General features: G+C 72.2%; 2 protein-coding genes across 5 annotated transcripts; both read right to left on the minus strand.

The window, feature by feature from the left end:
• Positions 1–34: 34 nt before the first annotated feature.
• Positions 35–3,235, minus strand: TDRKH (tudor and KH domain containing). 4 transcript variants are annotated; one of them, XM_042785114.1, is made up of 12 exons: positions 3,201–3,235; positions 2,973–3,108; positions 2,600–2,706; positions 2,301–2,490; positions 1,982–2,121; positions 1,631–1,886; positions 1,320–1,486; positions 1,062–1,234; positions 919–983; positions 680–834; positions 466–597; positions 35–385 (listed from the first exon to the last, which is right to left on the minus strand). In XM_042785114.1, the coding sequence occupies exons 2-12, from the start codon at positions 3,091–3,093 to the stop codon at positions 215–217; spliced, it is 1,677 nt and encodes a 558-aa protein (XP_042641048.1). In that variant the 5' UTR covers positions 3,094–3,108; positions 3,201–3,235; the 3' UTR covers positions 35–214. The 4 variants fall into 4 exon arrangements, with proteins under 4 accessions (XP_042641048.1, XP_042641049.1, XP_042641047.1 ...); XM_042785115.1 differs by lacking the exon at positions 3,201–3,235 and having other exon boundaries at positions 35–264; positions 328–385; positions 2,973–3,180; XM_042785113.1 differs by lacking the exon at positions 3,201–3,235 and having other exon boundaries at positions 2,973–3,180.
• A 928-nt stretch (positions 3,236–4,163) lies between these two features.
• LOC122152550 (nuclear receptor ROR-gamma-like) lies at positions 4,164–9,024 on the minus strand. The gene is made up of 9 exons (XM_042785123.1): positions 8,958–9,024; positions 8,351–8,492; positions 7,739–8,071; positions 7,040–7,161; positions 6,792–6,924; positions 6,327–6,434; positions 6,117–6,227; positions 4,765–4,874; positions 4,164–4,323 (listed from the first exon to the last, which is right to left on the minus strand). Exons 2-9 carry the CDS (start codon positions 8,361–8,363, stop codon positions 4,165–4,167), a joined length of 1,089 nt encoding a protein of 362 aa, XP_042641057.1. The 5' UTR covers positions 8,364–8,492; positions 8,958–9,024; the 3' UTR covers position 4,164.
• Between the last annotated feature and the right edge of the window lie 7,726 nt (positions 9,025–16,750).

A 16,750-nucleotide genomic window follows, 5' to 3' on the forward strand; every position in this document is an offset into this window, starting at 1 on the left:
CCCCTCGCCCCGGTCCCGGTCGGCGGCAGGGAGCTCCAAAACGTTCCATTTTATTGAATCAGGACCCAAAACCGGTTCGTTCCACTCGCCGCCAAACCGGGCGGAAACAATCCCAGCGCAGGGCGAGGGAGCCGGTAACCGGGAGCTCCCCGGGGCCGCTGCCAGTAACGGGGGCCGGGACCCTCCCGCCTCCCCCGGGCTGGTGCGGCCGGTGTCACCAGGAGCTGCTCGCTGTCCCGCCGCCGTCCTCAGCGCCGGTGGCATCTGTGCAGAGCGGGGGGTGAGGGGGGCACCGGGGGGGCACCGGGGCACAGTGCCGGTACCCACCGGGGAGGCGGGCGCTGCCCAAGGCCGGGGGGGTCTCGCCAGGGTTCTCAGGGGGCTCCTGCGCCGGGAAGAGCCGGTTAACGGTGCCAGGGGCCCGGTGCCGCAGGGGTGGGGCGAGAGGACAAACCGTGCGCTCACCGGGCTGCGGGCCGCGGCCAGCCCATCACCGGCCCCTTCCTCCTCCTCCTCCTCCTCTTCCTCCTCCTCGCCGCCGTGGGGCTGGGGCACGGCGTGGCCCAGGCGCACCAGCTCCGCGCCGACGTCCAGGGTCTGTGGGGAAAGGAGCCGTGGCAGCACCGGGGGGGCACGGGGCGGGGGTACCGGGGGGGTACCGGGGGTTACCGGGGCTCACCTGGCCGCCGTGCGTGGCGTAGAGCCGCACCTCGGGGCGGGGGCCGAGCCCCGAGGGGCCGTAACTGGCGATTTTGGCCAGCAGCGGTTTCCAGGCCGCGCAGTGCGTCAGCTGGTCAAAGGCGTCCAGCGCCACCTCCGCCCAGCCCTGCGGCTCTGGGGGGGGGACACGGGGGTGAGGGGACACTGGGGCGGGGGGGGGGCACAAATTTGGGGAGGGGGGGGTAGGGAGGGGCTCACCCGCGGGCCCGATGCCGGCCAGGCTGCACTCCAGGGCCTGGAAGGGCAGGCTCAGGAAGTCGCTCCTGGCAGGCGGAGAGGGATGGCGTGAGGCCACGGCACCCCCCCAGCTTGTCCCCATGTCCCCCCCTCCCTGGGCTCACCGCAGGGCTCGCAGCGCCTCAGGGGGGGCCTCGCCGTTGTCCCCAAAATCCACGTAGTAAAGGTCCAAGTTGCCGTTGGGCAGCGTGCCCAGGACACGGGCGCGGTACCAGTCGCTGCCGTCCGTGTAGGGAGCGGCCACGATGGCCCCGGGCTGGGCGGCCGGGAGCTCAGCCTTGGGGGGGACAGGGTGGGTGACACCCCTGGGAGGGGCAGGGGGACCCATGCTGGGGGGGGGGGACACCAGTCTGGGGGCTCACCGCACACCCGCTGCCCCGGTAGTACTGGCCCATCTCTGCCGTCAGCTTGTCCAGCTGCAGGCTGCGCTGGCCGACGAGCTGGATCCAGAAGTGGTTGGGGTTTTCCGCGGCCGAGACGTAAACCTCGAGGGGCTCGTCGGGGGGGAAGCTGAAATCGGGGCTGGGAACTACAGGGGAGTCCCGGTGAGAGCCCCCGAGAGCCAAAGCCGCCCCGCAGACCCTGCCTGGCCTCGGGGGGACCTGAGCGCGTCCAACCCCCCAGCACCGTTTATCCCGACACGCCCCGGGGACAACGCGAACGCTTCTCTTACCCTCGAATTTCAGCACTGCTGCGTCGGCCGGCTCCTTGTCCTCCAGCTCCTCCCCGGAGGGAGCCAGGCCCGGGAGCGAGCCTTCACCCCAGGATGAGCCGCCGTCCTCCTCCCCGTGCTCCGGCGTCCCGCTGGGGAGCGGCTCCGGCTCCCGCCGGCTGCCCAGGGGCTGCTTGCGCAGGCACCGCAGCGCCGTCGACCGCGCCAGCTCCTTCCGGAAAGCATCGTCTTCCATCAGCTTCTCCGTGATGAGTTTCTTTGGGAATGGGGGGGAAAAAAACCCACAAAACCAAGGAGAGCGATGTGGTTGGGGGGCCGAGGCATCCCCCAGCCCCTCCGCCTCCCGCTCACCTTGGCGGCTGCCACCTCCTTCCGCGTCCCCGAGAGCTGGATGACCCTGACCGGGGACAGCCCGGCGTCAGCCTCGCGCTCGCAGAGCACTTTGGCCCCCGAGCTGCGGCAGATGCCCCGCACAGTCTCGCCGCCCCGGCCTGCGGCAGACAAGGGAGAGCCCCGGGAAACTGCGGCAGAGCGGCCGCGGAGCTGGGGCCAGGCTCCCTCCCGCAGGGAAGCGGGGCTGCTCCCTGCGCTCGTGCCACCACGGGCACTGAGCGGGTAAATCCACCACAGCTCCCGCTGTCCCCTGCCTCCCCGGGGCGGGCGGCCGTACCGATAATCCTGCCCACGGCTCTCTGGGGCACGCAGAGCTGCTCCGACACCAGCGTGCTCTCCGTCATGATCTGGTGGACGGCGGCTTTCGCCCGGCAGACTTGGCTGGGGGAGCCCGAGATCAGCAGCGTCGTCTCCTCGGCCTCATCCTCGCCCTCCACCCCGATGCGAGCCCCCGTCTCTTGGCTCAGCTGCAGGGCAGGGGGGGACCAAGCCCCGGCTGCTGTTTACCGGGGTTCCCAGTAAACTCGTCCTTCCCTCGTTACCCCCATGAGAGGTGCAGCCTCCAGCATCACAAACCTTTCTGATGGTGGCTCCCTTCCGGCCGATGATGGATTTCACGGCCGCCCGGGGGACTCGCATCTCAATTTCCAGCTCCTCGTCTCCCACAGAGGTCAGCCGCTCCTCTGAGGGCAAAGCGGCAGCGCCGGGTCCCCACAGCCGCGTCCATCCGCGCAGGGCGAGCCAAGCCCCCCGGGAGGGGTATCAACAGCACGAGGGAAATTCAGGGCGGGCAAAGCCACTCCCAGAGCCTCCCCGTCCCCCGCGAGGGGCCCATGGCAGCTCGGGGCGCCCCCGAGCACCTCAGCGCCCTTGGGGAAGGTGAGGGCAGGTGAGGGGGGCGCAGCTGACCGCTGCAGCCGGGGGACGGCGACGGGGCTGCGACACCCACCTCGGCTCTCCCGGTACCTGCGGTACAGGACGAAGCAGACGGCGGCGCCAGCCGGGACGCCCAGCACCACCGCAGCTTTCTGCAGCGCCGTCAGGCCGCTCCAGCAGCCCCGCTCCGCCATCGTCCCCCCCGCGGCCTGGGGAAGGAGAGGTTTTACCGGGAGCCCGTCGGCAGCCGGGCCGGTGTGAGGGGGGAGGAGACCCCGGCCGCGCCCGCCCATCCCGGTACCGGCTCCGCTTCGCGCCACCGCCGCCCCACGCGCCCGGCCGCCGCTAGCCCCGCCCCCCCCCCGCCGCCGCGCTCCAATCGCAGCGCCGCTCCTCCCCGCCCCGCCAATCCCCGCCCGGAGGGAGCTGTGGCCAATCCCCGGGACGGCTTCCCACAGGGAGGGGGAGGGACACGGCGCCTGCCTGGGAATAAAGCGGCCAATCCGCGCCGCGAGGCAGCCGGCTGGAGCCAGTCGGCGAGAGGGAGTGGCGCCCGGGCCCGCCCCGAGCTGTGAGTGACGGGCGGCGGGTCCCGTAGAGCGGGAGGCTCTGCGCCGTCCCACAATGCCCCGCGTGGCGCCGGCGCGGGGTCTCGCGCCGTGTCACCCCGTTCCCCGCGTGACGGAGCCCACGGACGCGCCGTGTCCCAAAAATGCCTTTATTCCAATTCGGTACAGCCGCGGCCCCGGCCCGGCACCCCCCGGCGCTCGCCCCCCCGTCACCCAGCCGGGCCACCCGGGGGGGGAGCCCACGCGTGTCTGCACACACGGGAGCCGGTGGCCCTGGGAGAGCCCCGGGGAGGGGGTGGGCGTGTGCCTGTCCCGCGTGGAGCACCCACCGCGGCCCCGGGGACCCCAGACTGCTCTGCGGGGGGGTGGGGGCACCCTCGGGTGACAGAGCCCCGCCGGGTGACGGAGCATCGGTGGGTGACAGACTGTCGTGACAAAGCTCCTCGGGGTGACGGAGCCCCGCCGGGTGACAAAACCCTGCTGAGTGACGGGGCGTTGTTGGGTGACGGATCCTCCTCGGGCGACGGACCATCGCCGGGTGACAGAGCACAGCCGGGTGACAGACCATCGCTGGGTGACGGTCCTTCACCGGGTGCGGGTGCCCCCGGCCGAGGGAGCACCCCGGGGTGCCGGCACTCCTGGCCGTGGGCAGGCAGCAGGCGGGGGGGCCGGGCGAGCCGTGGGGTGTCGGGGGGCTCAGCGGGCGCTGCCGGGGGTCTCGGGCTCGGAGGCGAAGAGCTCGCGGTAGAGCGGGGGGAAGGCGGCGTGCAGCACCCCGGGGTGCAGGCGGCGGAAGGCCTGGAGCTGCTCCACGTGCTGCGAGCACAGCGCGCGCAGGCGCCCGGGCGGCGGCAGCTGCCCACGGGGACACGCGCCCGTCACGCGGGGACACGTGACTGACACGCGGGGTCACACACACCCGTCACACGGGGACACGCACCCATCGCGTGAGGGAACACGCACCCAAGACGGGGGGGGACACGCACCCATCACACAGTGGGGACACGCATCTGTCATGGGGGGGACATATGCCTCACACGGAGAGGGGGGACACGCACCCAACACGGTGCCCACGGGGACACGCACACATCACACAGGGACACGCGCCTATCACACGGGGGGACACGTGTCCGACATGCGGGGGGACACGCACCCATCACACAGGGGACACGCACCCATCACGCAGTCACACAGGGACACACACACATCATGTGTGGTGACACGCACCCTTCACACAGGGACACACACCCGTCACGCGGGGGGACCCCGCGCCACGGCAGCCCCCCCGTGCCGCACCCTGGCCAGCAGCCCCTCGCGGCGGGTCCGGCGCAGCAGCACGCGGAAGGCGACGTCCAGGTGTCCCTGCAGCCGAGCCACCTTGGCCTGGTCCTGCAGCCACGGGCGGTCTGGGGACGGGGACACGGCGGGGCGGCGTGGGGACGGCGTGGGGACCGGGCTGGGATGGGCACGGGGACAGGGATGGGGACCGGGGTGGGATGGGCACGGGGACAGGGATGGGGACTGGGGTGGGATGGGCACGGGGACAGGGACAGGGACAGGGACCGGGCTGGGATGGGCACGGGGACAGGGACAGGGACAGGGACCGGGCTGGGATGGGCACGGGGACAGGGACGGGGACCGGGGTGGGATGGGCACGGGGACAGGGACGGGGACCGGGCTGGGATGGGCACGGGGACAGGGACGGGGACAGGGGTGTGATGGGCACGGGGACAGGGATGGGGACTGGGGTGGGATGGGCACGGGGACAGGGATGAGGACAGGGGTGTGATGGGCACGGGGACAGGGATGGGGATGGGATGGGCACGGGGACAGGGACGGGGACCGGGGTGGGATGGGCACGGGGACAGGGACAGGGGTGTGATGGGCATGGGGACAGGGATGGGGATGGGATGGGCACGGGGACAGGGACGGGGACCGGGGTGGGTTGGGCACGGGGACAGGGACAGGGGTGTGATGGGCATGGGGACTGGGATGGGCACGGGGAGAGAACAGGGACTGGGATGGGATGGGCACAGGGACAGGGATGGGGACAGGGACAGGGATGGGATGGGGACTGGGGTGGGCACAGGGACAGAGACGGGGATGGGATGGGCACGGGGACAGGGATGGGGACTGGGGTGGACACGGGGACTGGGATGGGGACAGGGATGGGATGGGGACTGGGGTGGGATGGGGACAGGGATGGGGACTGGGGTGGGCACGGGGACAGGGACGGGGATGGGATGGGCACGGGGACTGGGATGGGGACAGGGACAGGGATGGGATGGGATGGGGACTGGGGTGGGATGGGGACAGGGACAGGGCTGGGATGGAGATGAGATAGGGCTGGGGACAGGGACGGGATGAGGATGGGAGAGGTGGGACCACGGCAGGATGGGAAGAGGATGGGGACAGGGTGGGGACCACAACAGGACAGGGACAGGAACGGGGACAGGGACCCGCTGGGGCTGAGGGCGGGACAGGAGGGGCACGGGGGGTGGGAACGGCTCAGGACACCCAAGGCCACCACCCAGCACCCGCTTTAGGACAAAACCAGGGGGGTTTGGGCAAACCCTTGTTTGGGTTCCTATGGGGCAGGGGGGGCGGGGGGGGGAACTGAGGCAGGGGGTGACCCGGGGGTCCCTCACTGGCGTTGACGAGGACGAGGGCGCTGAAGAGGGCCACCTCGCTCTCCGAGAAGTGCAGAGCGCAGAGGCTCTGGGCGAAGTCGAAGATGGAGCTGATGAGCTCGTGGCAGCCTGGGGGGAGACATCGTCACTGTGTGTCCCCCTGTGTCCCCCTGCGTCCCCCCATGTCCCCCCGTGTCCCCCCGCGTCCCCTCGTGTCCCCAGCCCTACCCAGGGATCGGAAGAGCTCGGCGCCGGCGTACTTGCCCTCGAAGAAGACGGTCCGGTTGTCGGCGTTGAAGGCTCGGCACATGCGCACCAGCACCACCTCCATGGCTCCTGCCGCCGCCCGGCAGCGGGACGGGGACGGGGACGGTGGCACCGGGGACACGGGGCCCCACGGTGCTGCCGCTCGGGGTCGGGTGGGTGCCCCCGCGACACCAGCCCTGGGGGCTGTCACCTCCCCGGTGGGACCCATGAGATTGTCACCTTACTGGTGGGGTCGGGGTGGCCCTTGGGGGCTGTCACCTCCCCGGTGGGACCCATGGGACCCCCACCCCCATGGGGCCACAGCACCCTCCAGGGACTGTCACCTCCCTGGTGGGACCAGTCCCCTCACCTGGGGACACCGGGGCTGGGGGGCCGGGGGCAGCAGGGCCCGTGGGGCCGGGGACAGGGGACGCGGTGGCCCCGTACCCGCTTTGAGGAGGACGATCTGGTCGTTCTGGCAGAGGTCCATGAAGCCGCGCAGGCGCTTGGCGAACTCCACCACGTACTGGATGGCCTCGGTGATGCGCCCGGCGCAGCGCTGCCACATCTCCTCCATCGGCTGCGGGACCGGCCGTCACCCCCGCCCCACCGGCCCCACCGCTCCGCGCTGGAGCACCCGGCGTCCCCCGGGGACCCTCGCGTCCCCTCCCCTGTCCCCACCCCGGTGGCCTCACCTTCCTCTGGTAGGCGCAGACCTCCTCGCGGGAGAAGGTGTCCCAGCGCCGGAGCTGCAGGTCCTCGGCGCGGAGCTGGCAGGTCTCCCGGTAGGACTTGAGGACGTTCTGGGTGAGGTGCTCTGCGGGGACACGGGGACGCGGGGACACGGGGGTGGGGGACGGGGATGGGGACGGGGACAGGGCAGGCAGCGCTTGCCCCTGTCCCTGATGGGCAAGGTCCTGCCACCATCCAGCACCCATGGGTGGTGGATCCAGGTCCCGCCATCACTGAGCACCCATGGGTGGTGGAGCCAGGTCCCACCACCATCCAGCACCCATGGGTGATAGAGCCAGGTCCCACCAGCACCCATGGGTGATGGAGCCAGGTCCTGCCATCACTGAGCACCCATGGGTGGTGGAGCCAGGTCCCACCACCACTGAGCACCCATGGGTGATGGAACCATGTCCCACCACCATCCAGCACCCATGGGTGGTGGAGCCAGGTCCCACCAGCACCCATGGGTGATGGAGCCAGGTCCTGCCATCATTGAGCACCCATGGGTGGTGGAGCCAGGTCCCACCAGCACCCATGGGTGATGGAGCCAGGTCTTGCCACCTTTGGGCACCCATGGGTGGTGGAGCCAGGTCCCACCACCACTGAGCACCCATGGGTGACAGACCCCAGTCCCCGCGGGCACATGGCACCCAGTGACTCACCGATCTCCACGCCGGCGGACGTGGGTGACTCCAGGAGGCCGCCGGCATCAGGGTGGGGGTAGAAGCCGGGGCCGTCCCCGTCCCCGTCCGGGCCCCGCTTGGCCCCCTCCAGCCGCCCCGGCTCCACCTTCACCGTGGGAGCAGCCCTGCCCTCCGTCCCGCCGTGGCGGGTGCCGGTGGGGGTCAGTGGGTGGCCCCGGCACCCCACCAGCCCCAGGGGGCCGGGGGGTGCCCCCTCGGCCGCCCGCTCCCGCTCCCGCTGCTCCAGCTGCTGCTGCACCTCGGCGTGCAGCCGGTCCCGCTGCTTCTTGGACATGCGGCCAAACTTGACGGCTGCGGGGGGGGGGGGGGGGGGAAAGAGGCGGCGACGCTGGGGGACACGCGTGTCACACGTGTGTCCCCATGCGTGTGCAGGCACCGGTTCCCCGCGACCTACATAGCCGTGGCACCGGGGCTTTCCGGCCCCACACGCGTGCCGCGGCGGCCCTCACCGCCCCGCTTCCTCCGGGCGCACCCACGGCCCCTCCGCTTCCTCCCGGCGATGTCCCACGGCCCCGGGGCACCTGCAGCCCCCACGGGGGAGGGGGACGCGGGGTGGGGGGGTGCACCCACCGTCGCGGGACATGCCGAGGCGCAGGCACTTCTGCAGGCGGCAGTGCTGGCAGCGGTTGCGGCTGGCCCGGTCGATGGGGCAGTTCTGCTGGCGGCTGCAGGCGTAGCTCAGGCTGCTCTGCTGGCTGCGCCGGAAAAAGCCCTGCGCCGGGGGTCAGCGCCGGGCCGGCTCCCCCCGGCACCCCCCGGCTCCCCCCGGCACCCCCTGGCACCCCCCGGCACCCCCCGGCTCCCCCCGGCACCCCCCGGCACCCCCCGGCTCCCCCCAGCACCCCCCGGCACCCCCCCGCTCCCCCCGGCACCCCCCGGCACCCCCCGGCTCCCCCCGGCACCCCCCGGCACCCCCCGGCTCCCCCCAGCACCCCCCGGCACCCCCCCGCTCCCCCCGGCACCCCCTGACACCCCCCGGCTCCCCCCGGCTCCCCCTGACACCGTCTGGCACCCACCAGCACCCTCACAGCACCCCCTGGTACCCCCTGGTACCCCCCAGCACCCCCCGGCACCCTCCTGGCACACCCCAACACCCTCACAGCACCCCCTGGTACCCCCTGGTACACTTTGGCACCCTCTGATACCCCCAACACCCCCCATCCCCCCCCCCACCCACCTTGCAGCCCTCGCAGGTGATGACGCCGTAGTGGATCCCTGAGGATTTGTCCCCGCAGATCTTGCAGGGGATCACCTCGATGTGGGCTGTGGGCGGGAGGGGGATGGCGTGGGTGCCCACCCCGAGGGTCCCCCCAAACCCCCCATGGGAGCTCACGGTCCCTCCGGGCTGACGTGGCGCCCGTGGGACCACGTGTGCCACCCGTGTCCTCGCACGCTCTCCCTGGGCTCGCGTGTCCCCCATGGGCTCCGCTGCCCCTCGGGGACTCCCAGGCTCCCCACGGGCTCCCGTGTCCCCCGTGGGCTCACAGAGTCCCCGGCCCACCCCCGTGACCCGCGTGGGACTGCGTGTCCCTCATGTGTCCCTAACAGGTTCACGTGTCAGCACACGGGCTCACGTGGCCGCCGTGGGCTCACATGTCCCCTCGTAGGTTCACGTCTCCGGGGGGCTCACCCGCCGCCCCACGGGCTGCTCCCGTGTCCCCCCCCCGGGCTCCCAAGGGCCCCGGGGGACCACGTCTCCTCCTCCACCCCCGTTCTCAAGGGGCCCCCGGGGGCCTGTGTGTCCCCTGTGGGCACTGGTGCCTACAGACACACGCGTGGGGTCCCGTGCCCCCGTGAGCTCGCCTGGTCCCAATGGGCTCACGTGTCCCTCGCGTGTTCCCGTGGCACCCACGGGCCCCCACGCCACCCCGTGGGCTCCGCTGCTGCCCCCCCCCCAGCCCATGGGTGCCCCCCGGGCTTCCCCCCACGGCCCCGGCACAGGGTGGGTCCTGCCGGACACCGGGGGCTGCCGAAACCGCAGCAGCAGCGAGCACCGGCGAAGCCGCAACTGGGACGCGGCCCCACCTTGCAGGAAGGCGCCCGCCGCCACGGCCCAGCACGGCACCGGCACAGCACCGGCACAGCACTGGCACGGCACCGGCACAGCACCGCCACGGCCCAGCACGGCACCGCCACGGCACCGCCATGGCCCAGCACGGCACCGGCACAGCACTGGCACGGCACCGGCACAGCACCGCCACGGCCCAGCACGGCACCGCCACGGCACCGCCATGGCCCAGCACGGCACCAGCACAGCACTGGCACGGCACCGGCACAGCACCGGCACAGCACTGGCACGGCACCGGCACAGCACCGCCACGGCCCAGCACGGCACCGCCACGGCACCGCCATGGCCCAGCACAGCACCGGCACAGCACTGGCACAGCTCAGCACGGCACCGGCACGGCACCGGCACAGCACCGGCACGGCTCAGCACGGCACTGGCACGGCACCGGCACAGCACCGGCACAGCACCAGCACGGCTCAGCACAGCACCAGCACGGCCCAGCGTGGCCCTGGCATGGCCCCGGCACGGCCCTGCTGCACCCTCCGGGTGGGCAGGGGACCCTGGGCGTGCAGCCACGGGGGGGGACACCGGGGTGGGGGGAGCAGAGCCGGGGGACAGCTGAGCCTGGGGGGACACCAGAGCAAAGATGGCAGAGCTGGGGGACACCGGGGTGGGGGACCCCCAACCCCCTGGGCTGCCCCAGAGCCCCCAGGAGCCCCCTCCCACCCCGACGGCTCCCGTCCCTCCCCGCCACCAGCTTGTCACCCTCTGCCCTGCACACGCCTGTGCACGCACACAGGCACATCCACGCACCCCGGCACACGCCTGTGCACACTCGGGCATGCCTGAGCCCCTCCTGCCTGCTCGCACACGCTTGCACACCTGCACGCATGTACGGGCACCCTTGCACATGCCTGCATGCAGACGTTCAAGCGCAGGGAGGTTTTTGGGGGGCTGATGCACGCCTGGGCACGCGTGGGCACACGCACGTGCCCTCAGTCACACACACGCACTCGGGCACACGTTCGCCCGCACGCTTGTGCACGTTTGCAAAGGGTTGTGCAAAGCTGCAAACGCTCGCCCACGCTGCCGCACGCTCGGCCACGCTTGCGCCCACTCCCGTGTGCTTGCACACGTTCACGCACGCCCGTGGGCGCCTGCGCCCGCTCTCGCACGCTCGCGGCTGCTCGCACGGGCCGGCATGCGTCCGCCGAGGCTCGCACACGCTCCCGGGCGCCCTCGCACCCTCGCGCACGCCTGTGCCTGCCACGCAGCCGCTCCTTCACGCTCGCACACGCGCGCACACGCGTGCACACGCCCGCACACCTCTTCCTCCCCGGGGGCCGAATCTGCCTCGTCGGCTTTTTCCACCCGCCCCAGTTTTGGGGCCCGGCGGCCGCCCTCGCATCCGGCGCTGGCGGCCGGGCACCGGGGACCCCCGCGGCGGCGCCGGCCGGGGGGGGGCCCTGGGAATTCGGCGCTTTGAGTCAGCCCCGCGCCCCGGCACCCGCATTAGTCAACGGCGGCGGCGCCGGCGGCTGCCAGGAAGCGCCGCTTTCGGGTGCTGCTCCTGCCAGGAACCGGCGGCGAGAGGTCGACGAGGTCTCCCCGGCCCCACGCCTCCCCCCGGCACCCGCCCACAGCACCCACCCGCTCCCGGGGGCACCGGTTCCCCTGGGCGCCTGCCAGCAACACCCAACAGTCCCCGTCGGCCCCACCAGCACCTGCCAGCGGTACGGGCACCCACCGGTACCCCTCATCCCCACCGGCACCCACCAGCACCCACCGGCACCCACCAGCACCCATCATCCCCGTCAGCACCCATCAGCACGCACCAGCACCCACCGGTACCCCTCATCCCCACCAGCACCCACCGGCACCCACCAGCACCCATCATCCCCACCAGCACCCACCGGCACCCACCAGCACCCACCGGTACCCCTCATCCCCACCAGCACCCACCGGCACCGACCAGCACCCATCATCCCCGTCAGCACCCATCAGCACGCACCGGCACCCACCGGTACCCCTCATCCCCACCAGTGCCTACCAGCACCCACCGGCACCCACCAGCACCCATCATCCCCGTCAGCACCCATCAGCACGCACCAGCACCCACCGGTACCCCTCATCCCCACCAGCACCCACCGGCACCCACCAGCACCCACCAGCACCCATCATCCCCGTCAGCACCCATCAGCACGCACCAGCACCCACCGGTACCCCTCATCCCCACCAGCACCCACCGGCACCCACCAGCACCCACCGGTACCCCTCATCCCCACCAGCACCCACCGGTACCCCTCATCCCCACCGGCACCCACCAGCACCCATCATCCCCGTCAGCACCCATCAGCACGCACCGGCACCCACCGGTACCCCTCATCCCCACCAACACCCACCGGCATCTACCACCACCCATCATCCCCACCAGCACCCACCAGCACCATGAGCACCCACTGGTTCCCATCAGCCCCACAGGGACCTGCTGGCACCCATCAGCCCCACCAGCACCCACCGGCACCCATCAGCCCCACCAGCACCCATCAGCCCCACACGAACCCAGGGGCCCCAGGGCACCCACTGGCCCCCACCAGCCCCACGGGCTCCCATTAGCACCCACCAGCTCCCGGGACACCCACCGGCACCCCCAGTCCCCCCAGCACCCACAAGGACCTGCTGGCACCCATCAGCACCCACCGTCCCCAGGGCGGGGAGATGGACGGGTGCTCCCGACCCCCCTTCGGCGCGGCGTCACGGCAAAACACGCCATGACACGTCATGGCACAGGCCAACATGCCATGATACGGAGAGGAGGGGACCCCGGGGGACCCCGGCCCCAGCACCCAGGGGTGCCGGCAGCCCCTGCCTCAGTTTCCCCAGTGCCAAAGCGGGGGGGCGGGTGGTGCGGGGGGGTGGCGCCGGAGCGGGGCCACCTGCGTGTCCCCGTCCGTGTCCCCGTCCGTGTCACCTGCGCCGGCCCCGCGCAGCTGCCAGCCCCCGCCACATCTAAGGGCGAGCGCCCGACCCGCAGGTGCGCGGGGGCACCCATGGGTGCTGGGGGGGCACCCGCCCCCCCTGGCCCCGGGGGGGGAAACGGGGCTGCCCGGCGCTGCCGGGACACACAGCAACATGTGATAACATGTGTGTAAGCCCCGCAACACGCGTGCATGCCACACTCCATGCACGGACAGCCGGAGCTGTGTACAACACCCGCACGCGCTGCACCGCCCGGCAACATGGGTGCACACACCATAACATGTGTGCGCATGCAGCTACACACCCTAACATGTGTGTACGCACAGCGAGAGGCTGTAACATGTGTGCACATGTAGAAACACACCGTAACATGCATGCACAGACCCTGTAGTGTGTGCACATGCAGTTACACAACCTTCATCACATGCATGCCCCAAAACATGCCTGTGCATGCCACAACATGCATGGTCATGCTATAACATATGCCAGACATGGCTGTGTGAGCTGTAAAACTCGTGTGATGCTGACACGCGCTGACACACGCTGACACATGCAGCCCCCGTGCCCTGTCAGCTCCTGGTGCTCTCGCACACTCACACACCCTGCCCTGGCACACACACACTCTCACACGCGTGCACACGCATGATCCAACATGCTCCCACCTGCTTGCACAAGCACACAGCTGTGCCCATGTGTGCACACACCCATGCACACCCGTGTGCTCCCACGCCCTTGCACACCCACTCCTGCCTGCTCTCACACGCTCCACGCCCTTGCACACACACCCCCCCCGCTTGCTCCCACAGCCTTGCACACACATGTGTACACGCTCCCTCACCGTTGCACACGCACATGCACATTCCCACACTCTTGCACACACACAAACACGCTCCTACATGCCTGCACGCATGTCCGTCTGCTCTCACGAGCCTCCACTGATGGCACACACACACACGCACACCCGAGTGCTCCCACGCCCTTGCACACATACACACACGCACACCCGTGTGCTCCCAGGCCCCTGCACACACGCGTGCACACCCCAGCACGCTCCCACCTGCACGCACACACCCGCACACCCGCTCCCACGCTCCTCCGCGTGCGCCCGGCCACTCTCACACGCTCCCACGCGCCTGCACGCTCCCACACGCGCACACACACGCGTGCCCAGCCACGCGCGCACCCCCACCAGCTCCCTCCCCCCGTCGCACACGCACGCACGCCCCCTGCCACCCCCTGCCACACGCAGCCCCCCCGCTCCCCCGGCCCAGCACGCAGCCCCAGGGGAGCACACGCCCGCACACACGTGTGCCCCCACCGCAGCCCCCCGCGCCGGGCCCTACCTCGCATGGCGGCGGCAGCGGCGCGGGCGGCGCGGGCAAGCGTTATAAGGGCGCCGGGGCCCCCCCGGCATCCTGCCCCCCCCCCCCCGGCATCCTGCCCCCCCGGCCCCACGCACTGGAAATTTCCGACTTTCCACGGGGCGGCAGGGGGGGAAACTGAGGCACGGAGGGGCGGCGCGGGGACCCGGGCAGCCGGGGGCACCCCCAGCCCCCCGTGACCCCGGTGACCCCGGGCGAAGCGGAGCGGGGACCCAGGCGGGCGGGTGGGCACCGGCACCCCCCGGCCCCACGGGACCCCCCGGCACCCGGATGGGCTCAGCTCTGGGGCGCAGCCGGGGCCCCCCCTGGCACCCTGAAGTGTCCAGCTTCGGGGGGCAGCAGTGGGACCCCCGGACACCCTGACGTACCTGGCCCTGGGGCGCACTGGTGGGACCCCACGGCACCCCAACATGCCTGGCCCTGGGGTGCAGCCACGGGACCCCACAGCACCTCGATGTGCCTGGCTTTGGGGTGCAGCCATGGGACCCCCCGGCACCCCAGTGTGCCCAGTGTTGGGGTGCAGCCATGGGACCCCCCGGCACCCCAGTGTGCCCAGTGTTGGGGTGCAGCCGCGGCCCCCCCTGTGCCAGGCCCCAGCGGGGGCTCAGGCGGGGCCGGGCCGTGGGGGAAACTGAGGCCGCAGCGCTGGGAGCGCCCCCCAGACCCGGGGGTCCCCCCGCTCCCCCCGCCCCCTGCGCAATGGCGGGGAACGGGGGGCGCCCGGCCCCGCCCACAACCACCACGCCCCGCCCACGCCCCACGCCCCGCCCACGCAAACCGGCCGGAGCCCCGCCCACCCCAGCGACTCCGCCCACACACCCCCTGCCGCGGCCCCGCCCCTCACCGGGGGTCCCGTGGGCGGGGACTCCACGGGCCGTGGGACCCCCCACCCGTGGGCAGCGCGGCGGGGACGCGGACACACGCACCTACACACACACACACGGTCCCAAAGGGGCTCCCCCACCCCCCGCCCCCCCGAGGGTCCCCTCCCGGCCGTGGGGTGCCACCCGTGACCGCGAGGGATGTGACCGAACCCCACGGAAACCGGCGACACGAGGGGTGATGCGCGGCGGCGCTGCTGCTCACGGCCCCCCCCAGCCCCGCCTGGGGAAACTGAGGCGGCGGGGGGGGGATGGACATGCGGGGGGACACGGGGGTGACCGGGGGACACGCGTGGACACACACGCGGTGGCGAGGCGCGTCCTCCCGCGGCCGGATGAAGAGACCTGGAGGAGGAGGGGGCCGGGCTGAGGGGATCCCCCCGTACCCTCCCCCACGGCCACTCGCGGGGGGGCCCCGGGGTGTCCCCGTCCTCGCTGGGGGCCCGGGGGGGCGGCGTGTCCCCAGCCGCGGCCACAGCGGGCGGGGGGGGGGACCCCTGTGTGTGTCCCCCCCCCACCTTGGGGAAACCCCCCCGTGTCCCCGGGGACACGCGCGACGCGTGGGCGATGTTGAGGTCGGGTTGCAAGGCTGCCGCAAGGCGCGGGGGGGGGGCCCGGGGGGGACAAGGGGGGGACACGGGGGGGCACATGGGGGGGACACGAGGTGACCCTCCGGGGGGGCGGGGCGCGGGGACGGCCACCGGCAGCCACGCCCATGCCACTGCGCCACGTGCCTCCTGGCTGTGACGTCACGCTCGGTCGGTGAGGTCACCGGTGACGTCACACACTGTCACCGGCCCCCCCCCCGGTGATGTCACGCCCTGTCGGGGGGGGGGGACTCGGTGCCGCCATGCTGGAAGCCGGCAGTGACGTCATCCCCAGCAGTGACGTCACTCCCAGTGCTGCCCCCCCCCCCCGGGACCCCAGTGGGGCCAAGGACAGCCAGGTCAGAGGTCAGAGGTCAGCCACCCCCTGACCCCAACCCCCCGTCCCCCGAGGGTCCCCTATAGGCCCCTATAGAGCCTGTTCAGCCCCGAGGGACCCCCCCAGCCCCTCTATAGACCCCTATAGACCCCTATACCGCCCCATACAGCCCCTATAGACCCCCCCCGCCCCCCCATACACCCCTATACCATCCTGTACAGCCCCACACGGCCCCACGCAGCTCCTGGGGACCCCCACGCAGCCCCTACACGCGCCTTCGCGGCCCCCTACGGCCCTTACGTCCCCCCCTCGTGCCTCTGCAGGCCTCCACGCCAGCCGCGCGCAGCCCCCCGCCAACCCCGCGGCACCTCCAGGTCGCCTATATGCCAATGTATAGACCTGGCTGGGCCCTGCAGAGCCCCCCAGCCCCCGGCAGCCCCTATAGACCCCCATACTGCCCCCGTAGATTTCTATACCCGCTGGCTGCTGCAGCCCCCCCTCCACCCCCGGGCAGTCCCTATAGAAGCCCTACACCCCCTATACAGCCCCCCCGGACCCCCGAGCCCCCCCATGCCCCTACACACCCCCATACTGCCCCTGTGCCCCTACACACCCATGTCGGGCCCCCCCCCCCCCCGCCCCAGCTGGCTCTGGCTGTTTAGGGGGGGCCTGTGCTTCCCCCCCCCCCCCATGGCTGGGGTGACCCTATGGGTTGGGGGGGGGGGGGACAGGGGATGGGGATCCCGGGGGGACAGGGACCCCAAGGGTACAGGGATGTGGGGGGACACCCCACTGG

The sequence above is a fragment of the Tyto alba genome, unplaced genomic scaffold, assembly GCF_018691265.1.
Source record: "Tyto alba isolate M040663 unplaced genomic scaffold, T.alba_DEE_v4.0 Super-Scaffold_8, whole genome shotgun sequence".
NCBI classification, from domain to species: domain Eukaryota; kingdom Metazoa; phylum Chordata; class Aves; order Strigiformes; family Tytonidae; genus Tyto; species Tyto alba.

Excerpts from the sequence above, each read along its gene's own strand:
- TDRKH (XM_042785114.1), bottom strand. The coding sequence starts at position 3,093 with ATGGCGGAGCGGGGCTGCTGGAGCGGCCTGACGGCGCTGCAGAAAGCT. Across the intron at positions 1,487-1,630 it reads AGCAGTGCTGAAATTCGAGG|TTCCCAGCCCCGATTTCAGC; the intron begins GTAAGAGAAGCG and ends ACTCCCCTGTAG. Across the intron at positions 1,235-1,319 it reads ACCGGGGCAGCGGGTGTGCG|GCTGAGCTCCCGGCCGCCCA; the intron begins GTGAGCCCCCAG and ends GTCCCCCCCAAG.
- LOC122152550 (XM_042785123.1), bottom strand. Across the intron at positions 6,228-6,326 it reads CGAGCTCTTCCGATCCCTGG|GCTGCCACGAGCTCATCAGC; the intron begins GTAGGGCTGGGG and ends GTCTCCCCCCAG. Across the intron at positions 4,324-4,764 it reads GCGAGGGGCTGCTGGCCAGG|CTGCCGCCGCCCGGGCGCCT; the intron begins GTGCGGCACGGG and ends CCCCGTGGGCAG.